We start from the raw sequence: 14,480 nt of genomic DNA on the forward strand, positions 1-14,480 counted from the left end.
TGAGGAGTTTCTTGGATTAGCTCACCCTCCGGGAGGAAAAAAGCCTGGGAAAAACAGCTGGGCTTCTAATCTGTGTTTGGAAATGGATGCTGGCAGCCCTCACTGGTGAAGGGGAAGCAGCGTGGATACAGCCCGGGCCTGGGAAGCAGAAGGACCTGGGTTCTAATCCCGGCTCCACCACCTCTGCTGTGTGACCCTGGGCAAGTCACTTCACTTCTCTGGGCCTCCATTCCCTCAGCTGTAAAATGGGGATTGAGATTGTGGGCCCCACATGTCCATACGGTGCCCGCTGCATGGTAAGGACTTTACAAATACCACAGTTATGATTATTACTGCATTAAAGCCCCTTTCCTGACCTCCTTTCCTCCTGTCTTTTCCCTCCCTATTTTGCTCTGCTGCCTATTTTTCTTAAAAACTGTTCAGTCCATATCTCTCCACTCCTCACAAACCTCCAATTGTTGCCCCTCAGACACAACCTTCTTACTGTCAGCTTTAAAACACCCAGTCAGCTCTCTCCCTCCTACCTTAGCTTGCCAATCTACTAAAATCCAACCTTCACGCTCTGCTCCTCTAACACCAACTGACTTGCTGTACCTCCAAATCTCATCTCTCCCACCACCAACCCCTCGCCCACATCCTCCTCTGCGCTTGGAACCCCCTTCCCTTTCACATCTGATCAGACCAGACTCTGGGCCTCAGTTTCCTCATCTGTAAAATGGGGATTAAGACTGTGAGCCCTAAGTGGGACGTGGGCAGTGTCTAACCTGATTATCTTGTATCTACCCCAGAGCTTAGTACAGTGCCTGGCACTTACTAAGCGCTTAGCAAATACCATAAAAGAAGGAAAAAAACCAAAACCCGGTGGATAACAAGCGTTATCTGAGTCCAAGACTCTAAGAGGGAACACTAACCTGTTATGAAAGTGATAGATCTCTTCCATATTCCCAAATAATATATCCTTCTTATTTTGGAGTGCTGGGGGGATGAGGTGAGTCATTAAAGGATTCTCCATCTCAGCGGCATATCCCTGAAACAGAAAAGGTCCAGAAGTTGATCAGCCCCACCCCTTTACTCTGTTGCTTTCACAGAATGCCTGAAAAATCACGACTTTCTCTTTTTCAAATATGTACTGTTGCCCTTGTAAACTGTTCAGTCCCTTTCTCTGCTAGCCCCCATTTCTTTTCAGAGAGTCATGCAGTCTAAACCGAGAAAATACGATGAATTCACGTATGGAAAAACTTCAGGTGTCCGGTTCCTTCCACGGAATTATGGGTCAGTTCATTTAGCTCAACAGATTTAATGGACTAAACATATGACAAAGGCCTGCTTTCCATGATGTTAAAAAGTGAGGTTCTCAGAATATACATGGAAAGTGATTCTCTGGTGTCTTTGAAAATTCATGAAATTACAGAACCATTTCTGTAATTTCATGAATTTTCAAAGACAGGCCTGATTAATAGACCGATGTATTTCCCAGCTGCAGCTCATTTTCATACGAGTCAGACAGACAGCACCTTCGCCCACCCAAAGCTCATTTTGGGCAGGGAACATGCTTGCCAACACTGTTGTGCTGCACTCTCCCAAGCGTTTAGTAAAGTGCTCCGCTCATAGTAAGAGCTCAATAAATATCACTGATGATGATGATATCCACGTTTACCTCAAGAACACAAAGAAGTTCATCCACATATGCCCGTTCTGTTTCAAGGAGCTCGTTCATTACATGCCTGTAAAGAAAATTACAGGAAAAGTTGTGAGTCTTCAGTGAGCCTGGAAGCCCAGAAAGATAGCACTCAACACTGCCTTAATCAATCAATCAATCAATCAATCAATCGTATTTATTGAGCGCTTACTATGTGCAGAGCACTGTACTAAGCGCTTGGGAAGTACAAATTGGCATCACATAGAGACAGTCCCTACCCGATAGTGGGCTCACAGTCTAAAAGGGGGAGACAGAGAACAGAACCAAACATACCAACAAAATAAAATAAGTAGGATAGAAATGTACAAGTAAAATAAATAAATAAATAAATAAACAGAGTAATAAATATGTACAACCATATATACATATATACAGGTGCTGTGGGGAGGGGAAGGCGGTAAGGCGGGGGGATGGAGAGGGGGACGAGGGGGAGAGGAAAGAAGGGGCTCAATCTGGGAAGGCCTCCTGGAGGAGGTGAGCTCTCAGCAGGGCCTTGAAGGGAGGAAGAGAGCTAGCTTGGCGGATGGGCAGAGGGAGGGCATTCCAGGCCCGGGGGATGACGTGGGCCGGGGGTCGATGGCGGGACAGGCGAGAGCGAGGTACAGTGAGGAGATTAGTGGTGGAGGAGCGGAGGGTGCGGGCTGGGCAGTAGAAGGAGAGAAGGGAGGTGAGGTAGGAGGGGGCGAGGTGATGGAGAGCCTTGAAGCCCAGGGTGAGGAGTTTCTGCCTGATGCGCAGATTGATCGGTAGCCATTGGAGGTTTTTGAGGAGGGGAGTGATATGTCCAGAGCGTTTCTGGACAAAGATAATCCGGGCAGCAGCATGAAGTATGGATTGAAGTGGACAGAGACACGAGGATGGGAGATCAGAGAGAAGGCTAGTGCAGTAGTCCAGACGGGAGTGCAGTAGTCCAGACGGGACTTAAACCACTTAGCAAATAAAAGCACTCATGGGAGTTCTCTTTTGGGGAAGAATAATGATAATAATCGTGGTATTTGTTAAGAGCTTACTTTGTGCCAAGCACTGTACTGTACACTGGGGTAGATACAAGATCATCACCACTCCCTTCTGCGTCACTCTGACTTGCTCAATTCATTCATTCCCCCCTCCTAGCCACACACACTTGGGTCCATATCTGTCATTTATTTATATTAAGTCTGTCTCCCCCTAGGCTTTTGTAGGCAGGGAATGTGCCTGTTTATTGTAATATTGTACTCTCCCAAACACTTAGTGCAGGGCTCTGCACACAGTAAGCACTCAGAAAATACGATTGACCAACCGATTGACTACTTACACTGAAGAACTATTTGAAAACAGAGTCCAGGAGGGACTCCTGACCAGTGTAGAGCGGTAATGAGGGCTGTCAGCAGTGGGTTAGTGGAAAACTTAGGTTGGGAGACAGAAAAATTGGGCACTAGCCATAGGTTTGCCCCTGACTTTGAGCAAGTCTTTCATCTTTTCTGGGCCTCACTTTTCTCACTTGTAAAACAGGGAAAACAATTCCTCCCTTCCTCCCCGAGATGGTATGAAGCCAAATGAGACAACAGAGATAAAAACACTTTGAATTAAAGTGCTCTAAAAATCGAAGGTAGCATTTTTAATGGTTGCTACTGGACCTTTTTCGTTTCACCTAAGGGTCTCATTCTCTGGTTAAGGTCAGGGCCAACTCTCTGATATATAAATTATAGTATAATCAAATTACACTCTTTCTTATTTACGGTATTTGTTAAATGCCTACCATAGGTGGGGTACTTTACTAAGTGCTGGGGTAGATACAAGTTCATAAGGTTGGACACAGTCCACTTCCCACATGGGTCTCACAGTTTTAATCCTTATTTTACAAAGTAAGGCACAGAGAAATTAGGTGACTCACCCAAGGTCGCAAAATAGACAAGTGGCAGAGCCAACAGAACTTCCCTTCAGGTTTAACCCAGTGAAAGGTGGAGCTAAAGTCTACCAAAATCTTTATCTGTAGGACCTTTTTCCCACCAAAATTTTGTTACGAAGATCACTGGTTGAAGGGAGAAAAACTAGAGTGAACAATTTAAAGCATCTACAGTGTTTTTACACAGTCGGTTCTGAAATAATGCAGGCTTTGGCTAGAGCGCTATCATGGAATTAGGAAATAATTATATTTATTTATATTGACCCTACTGATGCCGGTCTACTTGTTTTGTTTTGTTGTCTGTCTCCCCCCTTCTAGACTGTGAGCCCGTTGTTGGGTAGGGATTGTCTCTATCTGTTGCCAAATTGTACATTCCAAGCGCTTAGTACAGTGCTCCGCACACTGTAAGCACTCACTAAATATGACTAAATGAATGAAGGAAGGAAGGAAACTTTATCCTGACATGCTTCCGTCTGGAAAAAACCTTAAGTGGGGTTAGAAGAAAAGGCTTATTGGACATATATAAGTCTGTACATAGGATGGAGTAGGACAGTGTAAGTTTCCATGAAGTTGAGGTTTTTCAGAAACACCACACCTGCACTCTTAATGGGATTATATTGAATTGTGAACTCCATTTATTCATTTAACTTTTTTCACGCTTGTTATTTCCCATGTAGCCACTTCCTACTTATCCCACTGTGATTGATTTATTTATATTAATGTCTGTCTAGACTGTAAGCTTGTTGTGGGTTGGGAATGTGTCTATCACTGTATTGTACTCTCCCAGGCACTTAGTCCAGTGTTCTGCACACAGCGCTCAAATACGATCAAATGAATGAAGATGTACACAATTTATTTATAATAATGTCTGTCTCCCTCTCTACGCTGTAAGCTCATTGTGGGCAGGGAACATGCCTACCAACTCTATTATATTGTACTCTCCCAACTGCCTTCATATAGTGCTCTGCATACAATAAGCGCTCGATAAATAAACCCAAAAACCAAGGTTTGGAGAAACAAAAACCCAGGTTCGGAAAAAAAAAAAACCCCAACAAGCTAACCCACCTCCTCAATATTGTTAGGTTTTCGTCGTCGTCCATTGCTGAGCTACCTCGGCCCTGCTGAACGACGCTCATTTCACTCTGAAACAAGATGGAGAAAAAAGTCAGTTGGCAAATAAAGACTGTCAGTCAGGGCTTTAATGGCAAGAGGGAAAGGTGGAGATTCTGGATTTCATTCATCTTCTGAAGGCAGTTGGATCAAAGGTGCCCTTGAAAGTGAGATCCAGCTGGATTTCAGATCAGTTTATTCTCCCGACAACAACCAAGATGTTAATAATGACAGGCGCCCTCATTTCCCGCTACTCAACCCCTGGAAGCTTAACACTGATTCAAGAGGCCCCTGAGGAAGAAAAGCAAACAGAGGTCAAGATGTAGAAAAAAGCGTGGCCTAGTGGCTACAGCACAGGCTTTGGAGTCAGAAGGACCTGGGTTCTAATCCCGGCTCTGCCGCTTGCCTGCCATGTGACCTCTGGCAAGTCACTTCAATCAATCAATCAATCAATTGTATTTATTGAGCGCTTACTGTGTGCAGAGCACTGTACTAAGCGCTTGGGAAGTCCAAGTTGGCAACATATAGAGACAGTCCCTACCCAACAGTGGGCTCACAGTCTAAAAGGGGGAGACAGAGAACAAAACCAAACATACTAACAAAATAAAATAGATATGTACAAGTAAAATAGAGTAATAAATATGTACAAACATATATACATATATACAGGTGCTGTGGGGAAGGGAAGGAGGTAAGATGGGGGGGATGGAGAGGGGGATGAAGGGGAGAGGAAGGAAGGGGCTCAGTCTGGGAAGGCCTCCACTTCACTTCTCTGTGTCTCAGTTACCTCAGCTGTAAAATAGGGATGAAGACAGTGCGGGACAGGAACTGTGTCCAACCCCATTTGCTTGTTTCTAACCCAGCATTTAGAACAGTGTCTGGCACGCAGTATGCACTTAACAAATGCCACAATTATTATGCACGAAAGGATGTCTTCGATCAGAAAGTCTAACCAGACTACCTGGGTTTCAGGGTGAGCAAATAGCAGTCCATCACGCTGCCCATCAAGTTGCCCAAGGGGCCAGCGGAGGAGGCCACTGCCACAAAGCCAACCCACAAAATTTGAGCCACCACCTCACGTGTCCCAAGGCAGGTGAAGCGGGAGGGCGGGGAGGAGGCCTCTTTTACCTTGATCCTCCGGTAATTCACCCTCCGGAGCACACTGCCGTCAGGACTGGAGGACTGTTCAGAACCTCTTCGGAGACCTGGTTGAGACAAGTGAGCAAAGGGCTGTGGGTAACGTTCTGTTTCACTGTCCGCAGAATTAGAACTCAGGGGTCTGTCGCCATTCCGCCCCCTCCCTCGCCTCACCCCTTTCAGATGCCTCTAGATTAAGTATTTGGCACTCCCCGCAGTCCCATGGTACTTATGCAAATATTCCTACACTCTATTATTTCCCCTATCCCTAATCTATTTTAATGTCTATCTTCCCATGTATAGACTGGAAGCTCCCTGTAGGCAGGGATTGTTCTTCCAGCTCTTCCTGAAGTGCTTAATACAGTACTCTGCCCACAACAGGTGCTCAATAACTACTACCTGATTGACTGACTGATCATTAGACTGTAAGGTCCTTGTGGACAGGGAATCACGTCTACCAATTCTATTCTACTGCATTTTCTCCACGCTGAATACAGTTCTCTGCAAACAGTAAGCACTCAATAAATACCACAGATTGATTGACTGGAAGCTGCTTGTAGGGAGGGACTGTGTCTACCAACTCTATAATTCTACTGAACTGTACTTTTCCAGTGCTCTGCACATGGTAAGGGCTCAATAAATATCACTGATTGATTGATTGTATCATTGATTGAAAAAAGGATGTCTTCCTAATAAGAAACCAGAATGGGAAGCAGTATGGAGGAGTGGATAGAGCCCCAGGCCTGGGAGGTAGGTGGTCATGGGTTCTAATCCCAGCTCCACCGCTTGTCTGCCATGTGACCTTGGGCAAGTCACTTCACTTCTCTGGGCTTCATTTACCTCATCTATAAAATGGGGATTGAGACTGTGACCTCACGTGGGACAGGGACTGTGTCCAGCTCCATTTGCTCGTATCCACCCTAGCATTTAGTAAAGTGTTGGGCACATAGTAAGCGCTTAACTGATACCCGAATTACTATTATTATTAGCTTATATTTATCCCAGCCTTTAGTACAGTACCTGGCACATAGTAAGCACTTAAACACCAAAAGAAAAAAATCTATCTAAGGGAACTGACCTGGGGAGGTGCAGGGGGATTTGGCAAAGGCCTCAGGCCTCGGGGCCACTGGCTGAACAGGTCGGGTCTGCTTGGCTGCGAGCTTCTTCAGGCTCGCTTGCCTCTTCCGGAACATTTCCTCCATACTCTCTTGCTTCTGGAACACCTTCTGCACATGCTCCTGCAACGATACCGTTTGCTAAATCAGTACACCAGTCCCCCTTGAATCCATCCCGCTTTAATCGGGGCATATATCGAAGCAGCGTGGTCTACTGGACAGAGCCCGAGCCTGGGAGTCAGAAGGACCTGGGTTCTAATCCCAACCCTGCCGCTCACTGGCTGGGTGACCTTGGGCAAGTCACTTCACTTCTTTGGGCCTCAGTTACCTCACCTGGAAAATGGAGATTAAGACTGAGAGTTCCATGGGGGACAGGGACCGTGTCCAAGCTGATTAGCTGTATCTACCCCAGCGCTTAGAACAGTGCCGGACACATAATAAGCACTTAAATACCATTAATGTTATTATTGCGACATTAGAAGACAAACAGTAGATAATAATGATGGCATTTATTAAGCGCTTACTAAGTGCAAAGCACTGTTCTAAGCGCTGATAAGGATAGGAGTCCCCATGGAGGGGGGGGCAGAATCTTTTTGTTGTCCTTGTTCGATGTATGGTATCTGCTTTATTTCTCAGATTAATTCTTTCCTTGTGTTGTCATCATTCAATGTCTGGTATTGGCTTAATTTCTTAGATTCACTCTTCCCTTATGTGCTTTTTCGTCATCCTTCCCTTTCCTTCCCACTTTATTTCAGACCTCAAGGGCTGGAACTGAGTCAAAATGATCAGCCTCGGGTCTTTCTTGGTGGCGAGAAACCCCGGAATTCGAGAGAACTCTCATCTCCGAAGTGCTTTAAGAATGCTTTGCACCAAGTCAGTGCTTAATGCCACTCAACACAATGAATGTTACGACTATAAGCTTGTCACGGGCAGGGCGCCATGTCTCCTAATTTTGTTGTATTGTACTCTTCCAAATGCTTAGTACAGTGCTCCACACATAGAAAGCGCTAATACTGTTGATTAATTGAAATGCATCCTGTATATTCCCCAGTGCTTAGTTCAGTACTTAGTTAGCGCTTAAAAACATCATCAGTTATTATGATTAACAGGATGAGAAGCAGTGTGGCCGAGTGGATAGAGAATGGGCCTGGGTTCTAAAACTGGCTCCACCACATGTCTGCTGTGTGATCTTGGGTAAGTCACTTCACTTCTCTGGGTCTCAGTTACCTCACTTGGAAAATGGGGATTAAGAGTGTGAGCCCCATGTAGGACAGGGATTGAGTCCAACCTGAATAGTTTGTTGGCACTGAACAAATACCATTAAAAAAAAACCCAAAACCCTAAAATGAAAAACTGATCTGATTTCCTGGGGTGCCCCTGAGGCCCAACCATTCCCAGAATATGGGCCTCTATTAACCCTGCAGGCCCTGCTAGTAATAATGATGGCATTTGTTAAGCTCTTACTATGTGCCAAAGCACTGTTCTAAGTGCTGGGGCAGATACAAGGTAATCAGGTTGGACACAGTCCCTGTCCCACACGGGGCTCACAGTCTCAATCCCCATTTTCCAAATGAGATCACTGAGGCCCAGTGACTTGCCCAAGCTCACAAAACAGTCAAGTGGCAGGGCCGGGATTAGAACCCACTAGGGCCACGTTGAAACCAGCCCTTCCCAGACTCACTTAGCCAACGACAGCAGGAAAATGGGCACTCCCACGCGCCCACCTACCATTAGGTCCGGGATGAGAATCGATTCGTATTCCTCATAAACTTCATTCAGCTCTTGGATTTTGTTCTCCGCACCCGTGTCCAAATATTTCTCGATCTCCTGTAGGGCGGATTCTGCTCCATCCTGCGACTGGCATCTGTCCACGGGCTGGGAGGCCAGCAGGTAAATTCCCTCATCGCACCATTTCATCGACTGAAAGTACAAAAACAAAACAAAAAAAAACACAAGAGGAAAGAAATACATTCATTCAATCATATTTATTGAGTGCTTACTACCACAAATAATAATAAGTAGTAGTTCTGGTATTTGTTAAGCACTTACTATGGGCCAAGCACTGTGCTAAGCTCTGGGATAGATACAAGGTAATCAAGATGGACACAGTCCCTGCCCCGCATGGGGCTCATACTCTTAATCCCCATTTCACAGATGAGGTAACTGAGGCCCAGAGAATTTAGGTGACTTGCCCAAGGTCACAGAGCAGACAAGTGGTAGAGCCTGGGATTAGAACCCACATCCTCCAACTCCCAAACCCGTGCTCCTGCCACTAGGCTATGCTTGGGAGAGTCCATATAGTAATAATAATAATAATAATGATGGCATTTATTAAGCACTTACTATGTGCAAAGCACTGTTCTAAGCGCTGGGGAGGTTACAAGGTGATCAGGTTGTCCCATGGGGGGCTCACAGTCTTCATCCCCATTTTATAGATGAGGTCACTGAGGCACAGAGAAGTTAAGTGACTTGCCCAAAGTCACACAGCTGACAAGTGGCGGAGCCAGGATTTGAACCCTTGACCTCTGACTCCAAAGCCCGGGCTCTTTCCACTGAGCCACGCTGCTTCTCTAGTACAACAGACAGGTACATTCCCTGCTCACAATGAGCTTACAGTCTACAGACTCAAGGAGACGCAGTGGGTGGTTTTTCTCTCCGTTTTCTCTTGCCGTGTGCCCAGAGATGCACTTCATTCATTCATTTAATCGTATTTGTTGAGCGCTAACTGTGTGCAGGGCACTATACTAAGTGCTTGGGAAAGGACAATACAGTAATGGACACATTTCCTGCCCACAACGAGGTTACAGTCTCTCACTGTGGGCTGCCTCATCTTCCAAAGGACAACTATTTTCTACTTTCACCTATACCTGGCCGATTGTTTTATTGATGGAAATAGGTCCCATCCTACTGTACCCTTAAGTTCCGCCCACTGTGTCCCAAAAAGTTGTCAGAAAAAGAGAGCAGGGAGCCACTGGCAAGTTTGTTTTGTCTGAGACTACCCCTTTCCCGCCGAAAAGCAGCGTGGCCTTGTGGAAAGAGCACGGCTTGGAGAGTCAGAGGACGTGGGTTCTCATCCTGACTCTGGCCCGGACCGCCCACCCTCTTCGTATCTTAAGACTGTCACTCTCCCAACCTGCGAAGCCTTACTGAAGGCCCATCTCCTCCGAGAGGCCTTCCCTGACTAAGCCCCCCTTTCCTCTTCTCCCACTCCCTTCTGCACTGTCCCCCTCCCTCAGCCCCATGACATTTATGTCCACATCCATAATTTATTTATATTAATGTCTGTTTCCCTCTCTAGACTGTATGCGCATCGTGGGCAAGGAATGCATCTACCTACTCTGTACTGTACTCTCCCAAGCACTTAGTACAGTGCTCGGCACATAGTAGGTGCTCCATAAATAATACTGTATGCGTGACCGGGGACAAGTCACTTCACTTCTCTGGGCCTCCATTTCCTCATCTGCAAAACGGGAATTAAATTCCCATTCCCTCTCCTGCTTACGTTGTAGGTCAGGGACTGTGTCTGACCTGGCTATTTTGTGTATACCCTAGCGCTTACTATAGGGTTTGTCACATAATAATCACTTAACAAGTACCACAATTATTAATACCAGAAGGATATGGCCCCTGACCAAGTAGTGTTTATGAAATCAATCCATCAATCAATGGTATTTATTGAGCGCTTCCTGTAGTAAGCGTTTGGGAGAGTACAATACAACAGTGAGCAGCCACATTTCCTGCCCACAATGAGCTTTTAGAGAGAAGAGCAACACTTTGGCAAGTGTCGTAACCTGGGATTCTTAACAAAAGGCAACAGCTGCTGAAATTAGATTCTAGGAAAAAGAAAAATACTTTTTCTCCACTTGGCAATGGAGGAATAAAAGCAACACTGACTGAAGAGACGCTGTGTGACACCTTTGTCCAAGAAGTGGTTAAGCCTAGTGGAAAGAGAACAGGCCTGGACCTGGGTTCTAATCCGGCCAAGTCACTTCACTTCCCTGGGCCTCTGTTATTTCATCTGTAAAATAATAATAATAATAATAATAATAATGGCATTTATTAAGCGCTTACTATGTGCAAAGCACTGTTCTAAGCGCTGAAATGGGGATTAATACTGTGAGCCCTATGTGGGACATGGACTGTGTCCAACCTGATCAGCTTGTATCTACCCCAGCGCTTAGTACAGTGCCTGGCACATATTAGGCGCTTAACAAATACTTAAAAAAAAGTCCAGCCGGCAGTTCTGCTTAGGAAAAACATCAGGACCGCTGTCTCTCTGCCCTCTAGACTGTAAGCTTGCTGTGGGCAGGGGATGTGTCTATTTTTGTATTGTACTCTTCCAGGCGCTTAGTTGAGTGCTCTTGGTAAGTGCGCAATAAATACAACTGACATCCCCGCTTGTGTTGGCTCTGAGGAAATGGGTAGAGAAAGAGAAAATTTGCATTTTCCAAATCCAACTTACTTTCTCCAGGAGGCCATGCAGCTCCAGAGACTTGCTGAGGAGAGCCTTCTGTTTCTCCGTCTTGTTAGTGAAGTCATCGCAGAGATGCTGGAGCACATCACATTTTGGGAGGATGGAATCCACGGCATAATGCTTGTCCTCGATTAGCTGGGCCGCTTCAGAGCACAAGGCTCTGGCCTTCTCTATACATTCCTAAATCGGAAAGACAGGTCCAGAAAATCAGCGGATCTATCAATCAATCAATCAATCCTTGGAATGTATTGAGCACTTACTGTGATGATGATGATGGCATTTACTAAGCGCTTACTACATGCAAAGCACTGTTCTAAGCGCTGGGAAGGTTACAAGGTGATCAGGTTGTCCCACGGGGGGCTCACAGTCTTAATACTCATTTTACAGATGACGTAACTGAGGCACAGAGCAGTTAAGCGACTTGCCCAAAGTCACACAGCTGACAGTTGGCAGAGCCGGGATTTGAACCCATGACCTCTGACTCCAAAGCCCGTGCTCTTTTCCACTGAGCCACGCTGCTTCTCTTACTGTGTGTGCAGCACTGTTCTAAGCGTTTGGGGGACGGCAACAGAACAGAGTTCTGTTCTGGGCTTAATTTGCTGCTACCAAGAAGAAGCAGGGTGGCCTAGTGGATAGAGCACAGGCCTAGGAATCAGAAGGAGCCGGGTTCTAATCCTGGCTATGTCCCTTTTCTGCTGTGGCAGCAGTCACTTCACTTCTCTGGCCCTCAGTTACCTCATCTGTACAATGGGAATGAAGACTGTGAGTCCCATGGGTTACAGGGACTGTGTCCAATCCGATTTGCTTGTAATAATAATAATTAGTAATAACTATGCTACTTGATAATAACTATGGAACTTGTTACACTGTTCTGCCCAGCGCTTATTACAGTGCCTGGCACATGGTAAGCGCTTAACAAATATCATTATTACTACTCTAATTGGGAATGTCAAGATTATGATGAATTATTTTGGACTCTCCTGAGCCCTCAGTACAATGCTCTGCACATGGCAAGTGCTCAATAAATACTTCACAGATGATGATTCATAAATGGATTTTAACTGCAGAGGTATTTGCAGGAGTGATTTTCTTCATCAGTCGATATGTTTGATCCATGAGGAAGTCTTAGAGAAGCAGCATGGCTCAGTAGAAAGAGCATTGGTTTTTTAGTCAGAGGTCATGGGTTCAAATCCCGGCTCTGCCAATTGTCAGCTGTGTGACTTTGGGCAAGTCACAACTTCTCTGGGCCTCAGTTACCTCATCTGTAAAATGGGGATGAAGACTGTGAGCCCCCCGTGGGACAACCTGATCACCTTGTCACCTTCCCAGTGCTTAGAACAGTGCTTTGCACATAGTAAGTGCTTAATAAATGCCATCATCATTATTATTATTAGGGCTCTATACTATGTGTAGGCGAACATCTCTACCAAATCTGTTGCATGTAACTTTTCCAAGCACTTTAGTACAGAGCTCTGCACACAGCAAGAGCTCAATAAATTACACTGATGGATAGAAGTACGCGACATATGTATTATCCCATAAAAACTTGCAATGAATTTTCTTAGCATCTCACACCCCTGAAGGCAGTGCCAATGGTGTAGTATTCTGAGATTTAGCAGAGAAGAAAGGGTCTTCTACTGTATTCAGTAAATACAATTCCTTCAATAGTACTTGCTCAGTACTAGGGATTGATTGATTGGGTGGGATTAGAGAACTGGGGAGAGAAATTCCCAACAAACTATCCGACCTCTCTCTTTTCTCAGCCATCCAGAAAGGAAAGCAGCAGCTTTAAATGCTGGTGTTTTCTTTGTTTTTTTTTTTCCAGACTAAATCACAGCCCATTTTCCAAACGCAAATTTGGAATTTTCCCCCGAACTAGAGTAACCGTTTGACAAAAAGTCCCAGGCAATAAAAATGTGACCCATCAATACAGTTTCTCTTTCATGTGAAACCATTAAGCAAAACCGTTGAATCCTTCAGAGAGCAATACTGGAATTCTGTCCTTACATTGGCTTTTTCCTCAAAGCTAAGAAGATCCTTCAGAATATGTTCAACGTGAGCGTAGCTATTTCCCACATCCGTGAAGGCGGATATTCGCTCCGAAACGACGTCTAGAGCGGCTTTTACCTAAAAGGAGGAAGGAGAGACAGAAAAATGCATACATCAGTAAAGAATGCAATTAAGCAGGAGAAGCAGCACGGGCTAGTGGAAAGAGCCCCAGCCCGGGAGTCGGAGAACCTGGGTTCTAATTCTGCCTCTGCCATTTGCCTGCTGTGAGATCTTAGGCAAACCTTGGGCAAATTCTCTGGGCCTCAGTTTCCTCAACTGTAAATAGGGGGATTTGAAACCTGTTCGTCTTTCTTTTTATGGTATTTGTTAATCTACCTGCTAGGCCACACTGCAGCTGACTTCTCACAGTGTGAGCCACAGAGCACGCAGTGTGATGTCACACCACCTGTCCCATGGGATCCTAGGAGGGGCAGGGAAGAAATGGACTGGACAGGAATTGTATCATCACCACCTTTTTGTGGCAGGATTTACTGCTACTATTTCACACCCCTTATCCTTCCTTAGTCCCAATTTGGGCTTTTAGTTCATTCATTTTCTTGTTCCCCCTTTCTTTTATCAATAAAAAGACCATGCGTTTCATACGTGTGCCATTCGACACTTGAGGTAAGAGAAGCGGCGTGGCTTAGTAGACAGAGCTCGGGCCTGGGAGCGAGAAGGACCTGGGTTCTAGTCCTGGCTCCGCCGCTTGTCTGCTGTGTGATCTTGGGCAACTAACTTCACTTCTCTGGGCCTCAGTTACCTCATGGGTAAAATGGAAATGAAGACTCCCCCTTTTAGACTGTGAGCCCACTGTTGGGTAGGGACTGTCTCTATATGTTGCCAACTTGTACTTCCCAAGCGCTTAGTACAGTGCTCTGCACACAGTAAGCGCTCAATAAATACGATTGATTGATTGATTGACTGTGAACTCCAAGTGGGACCTGGACTATGTCCAATCTGATCATCTTGAATCTACGCCAGTGCTTAGTACAGAGCCTGGCACATAGTAAG

At 45.6% G+C, this 14,480-nt stretch overlaps 1 protein-coding gene across 7 annotated transcripts in view; it reads right to left on the reverse strand.

Moving 5' to 3' along the window:
- Positions 1 to 14,480, reverse strand: part of MCF2L (MCF.2 cell line derived transforming sequence like) — a 146,728-nt gene that overhangs the window by 24,476 nt on the left and 107,772 nt on the right. For all 7 annotated transcript variants that reach the window (XM_038761551.1, XM_038761550.1, XM_038761556.1 and 4 more), the window contains 8 exons: positions 13,428 to 13,547; positions 11,409 to 11,600; positions 8,675 to 8,866; positions 6,910 to 7,069; positions 5,823 to 5,899; positions 4,650 to 4,726; positions 1,658 to 1,724; positions 912 to 1,027 (listed from right to left, as the gene is read on the reverse strand). In XM_038761551.1, coding sequence (XP_038617479.1) covers positions 912 to 1,027; positions 1,658 to 1,724; positions 4,650 to 4,726; positions 5,823 to 5,899; positions 6,910 to 7,069; positions 8,675 to 8,866; positions 11,409 to 11,600; positions 13,428 to 13,547 — 1,001 coding nt within the window. The remainder of the gene's footprint in view (positions 1 to 911; positions 1,028 to 1,657; positions 1,725 to 4,649; positions 4,727 to 5,822; positions 5,900 to 6,909; positions 7,070 to 8,674; positions 8,867 to 11,408; positions 11,601 to 13,427; positions 13,548 to 14,480) is intronic.

This window comes from Tachyglossus aculeatus, chromosome 20, assembly GCF_015852505.1.
Source record: "Tachyglossus aculeatus isolate mTacAcu1 chromosome 20, mTacAcu1.pri, whole genome shotgun sequence".
In the NCBI taxonomy this organism is placed as follows: domain Eukaryota; kingdom Metazoa; phylum Chordata; class Mammalia; order Monotremata; family Tachyglossidae; genus Tachyglossus; species Tachyglossus aculeatus.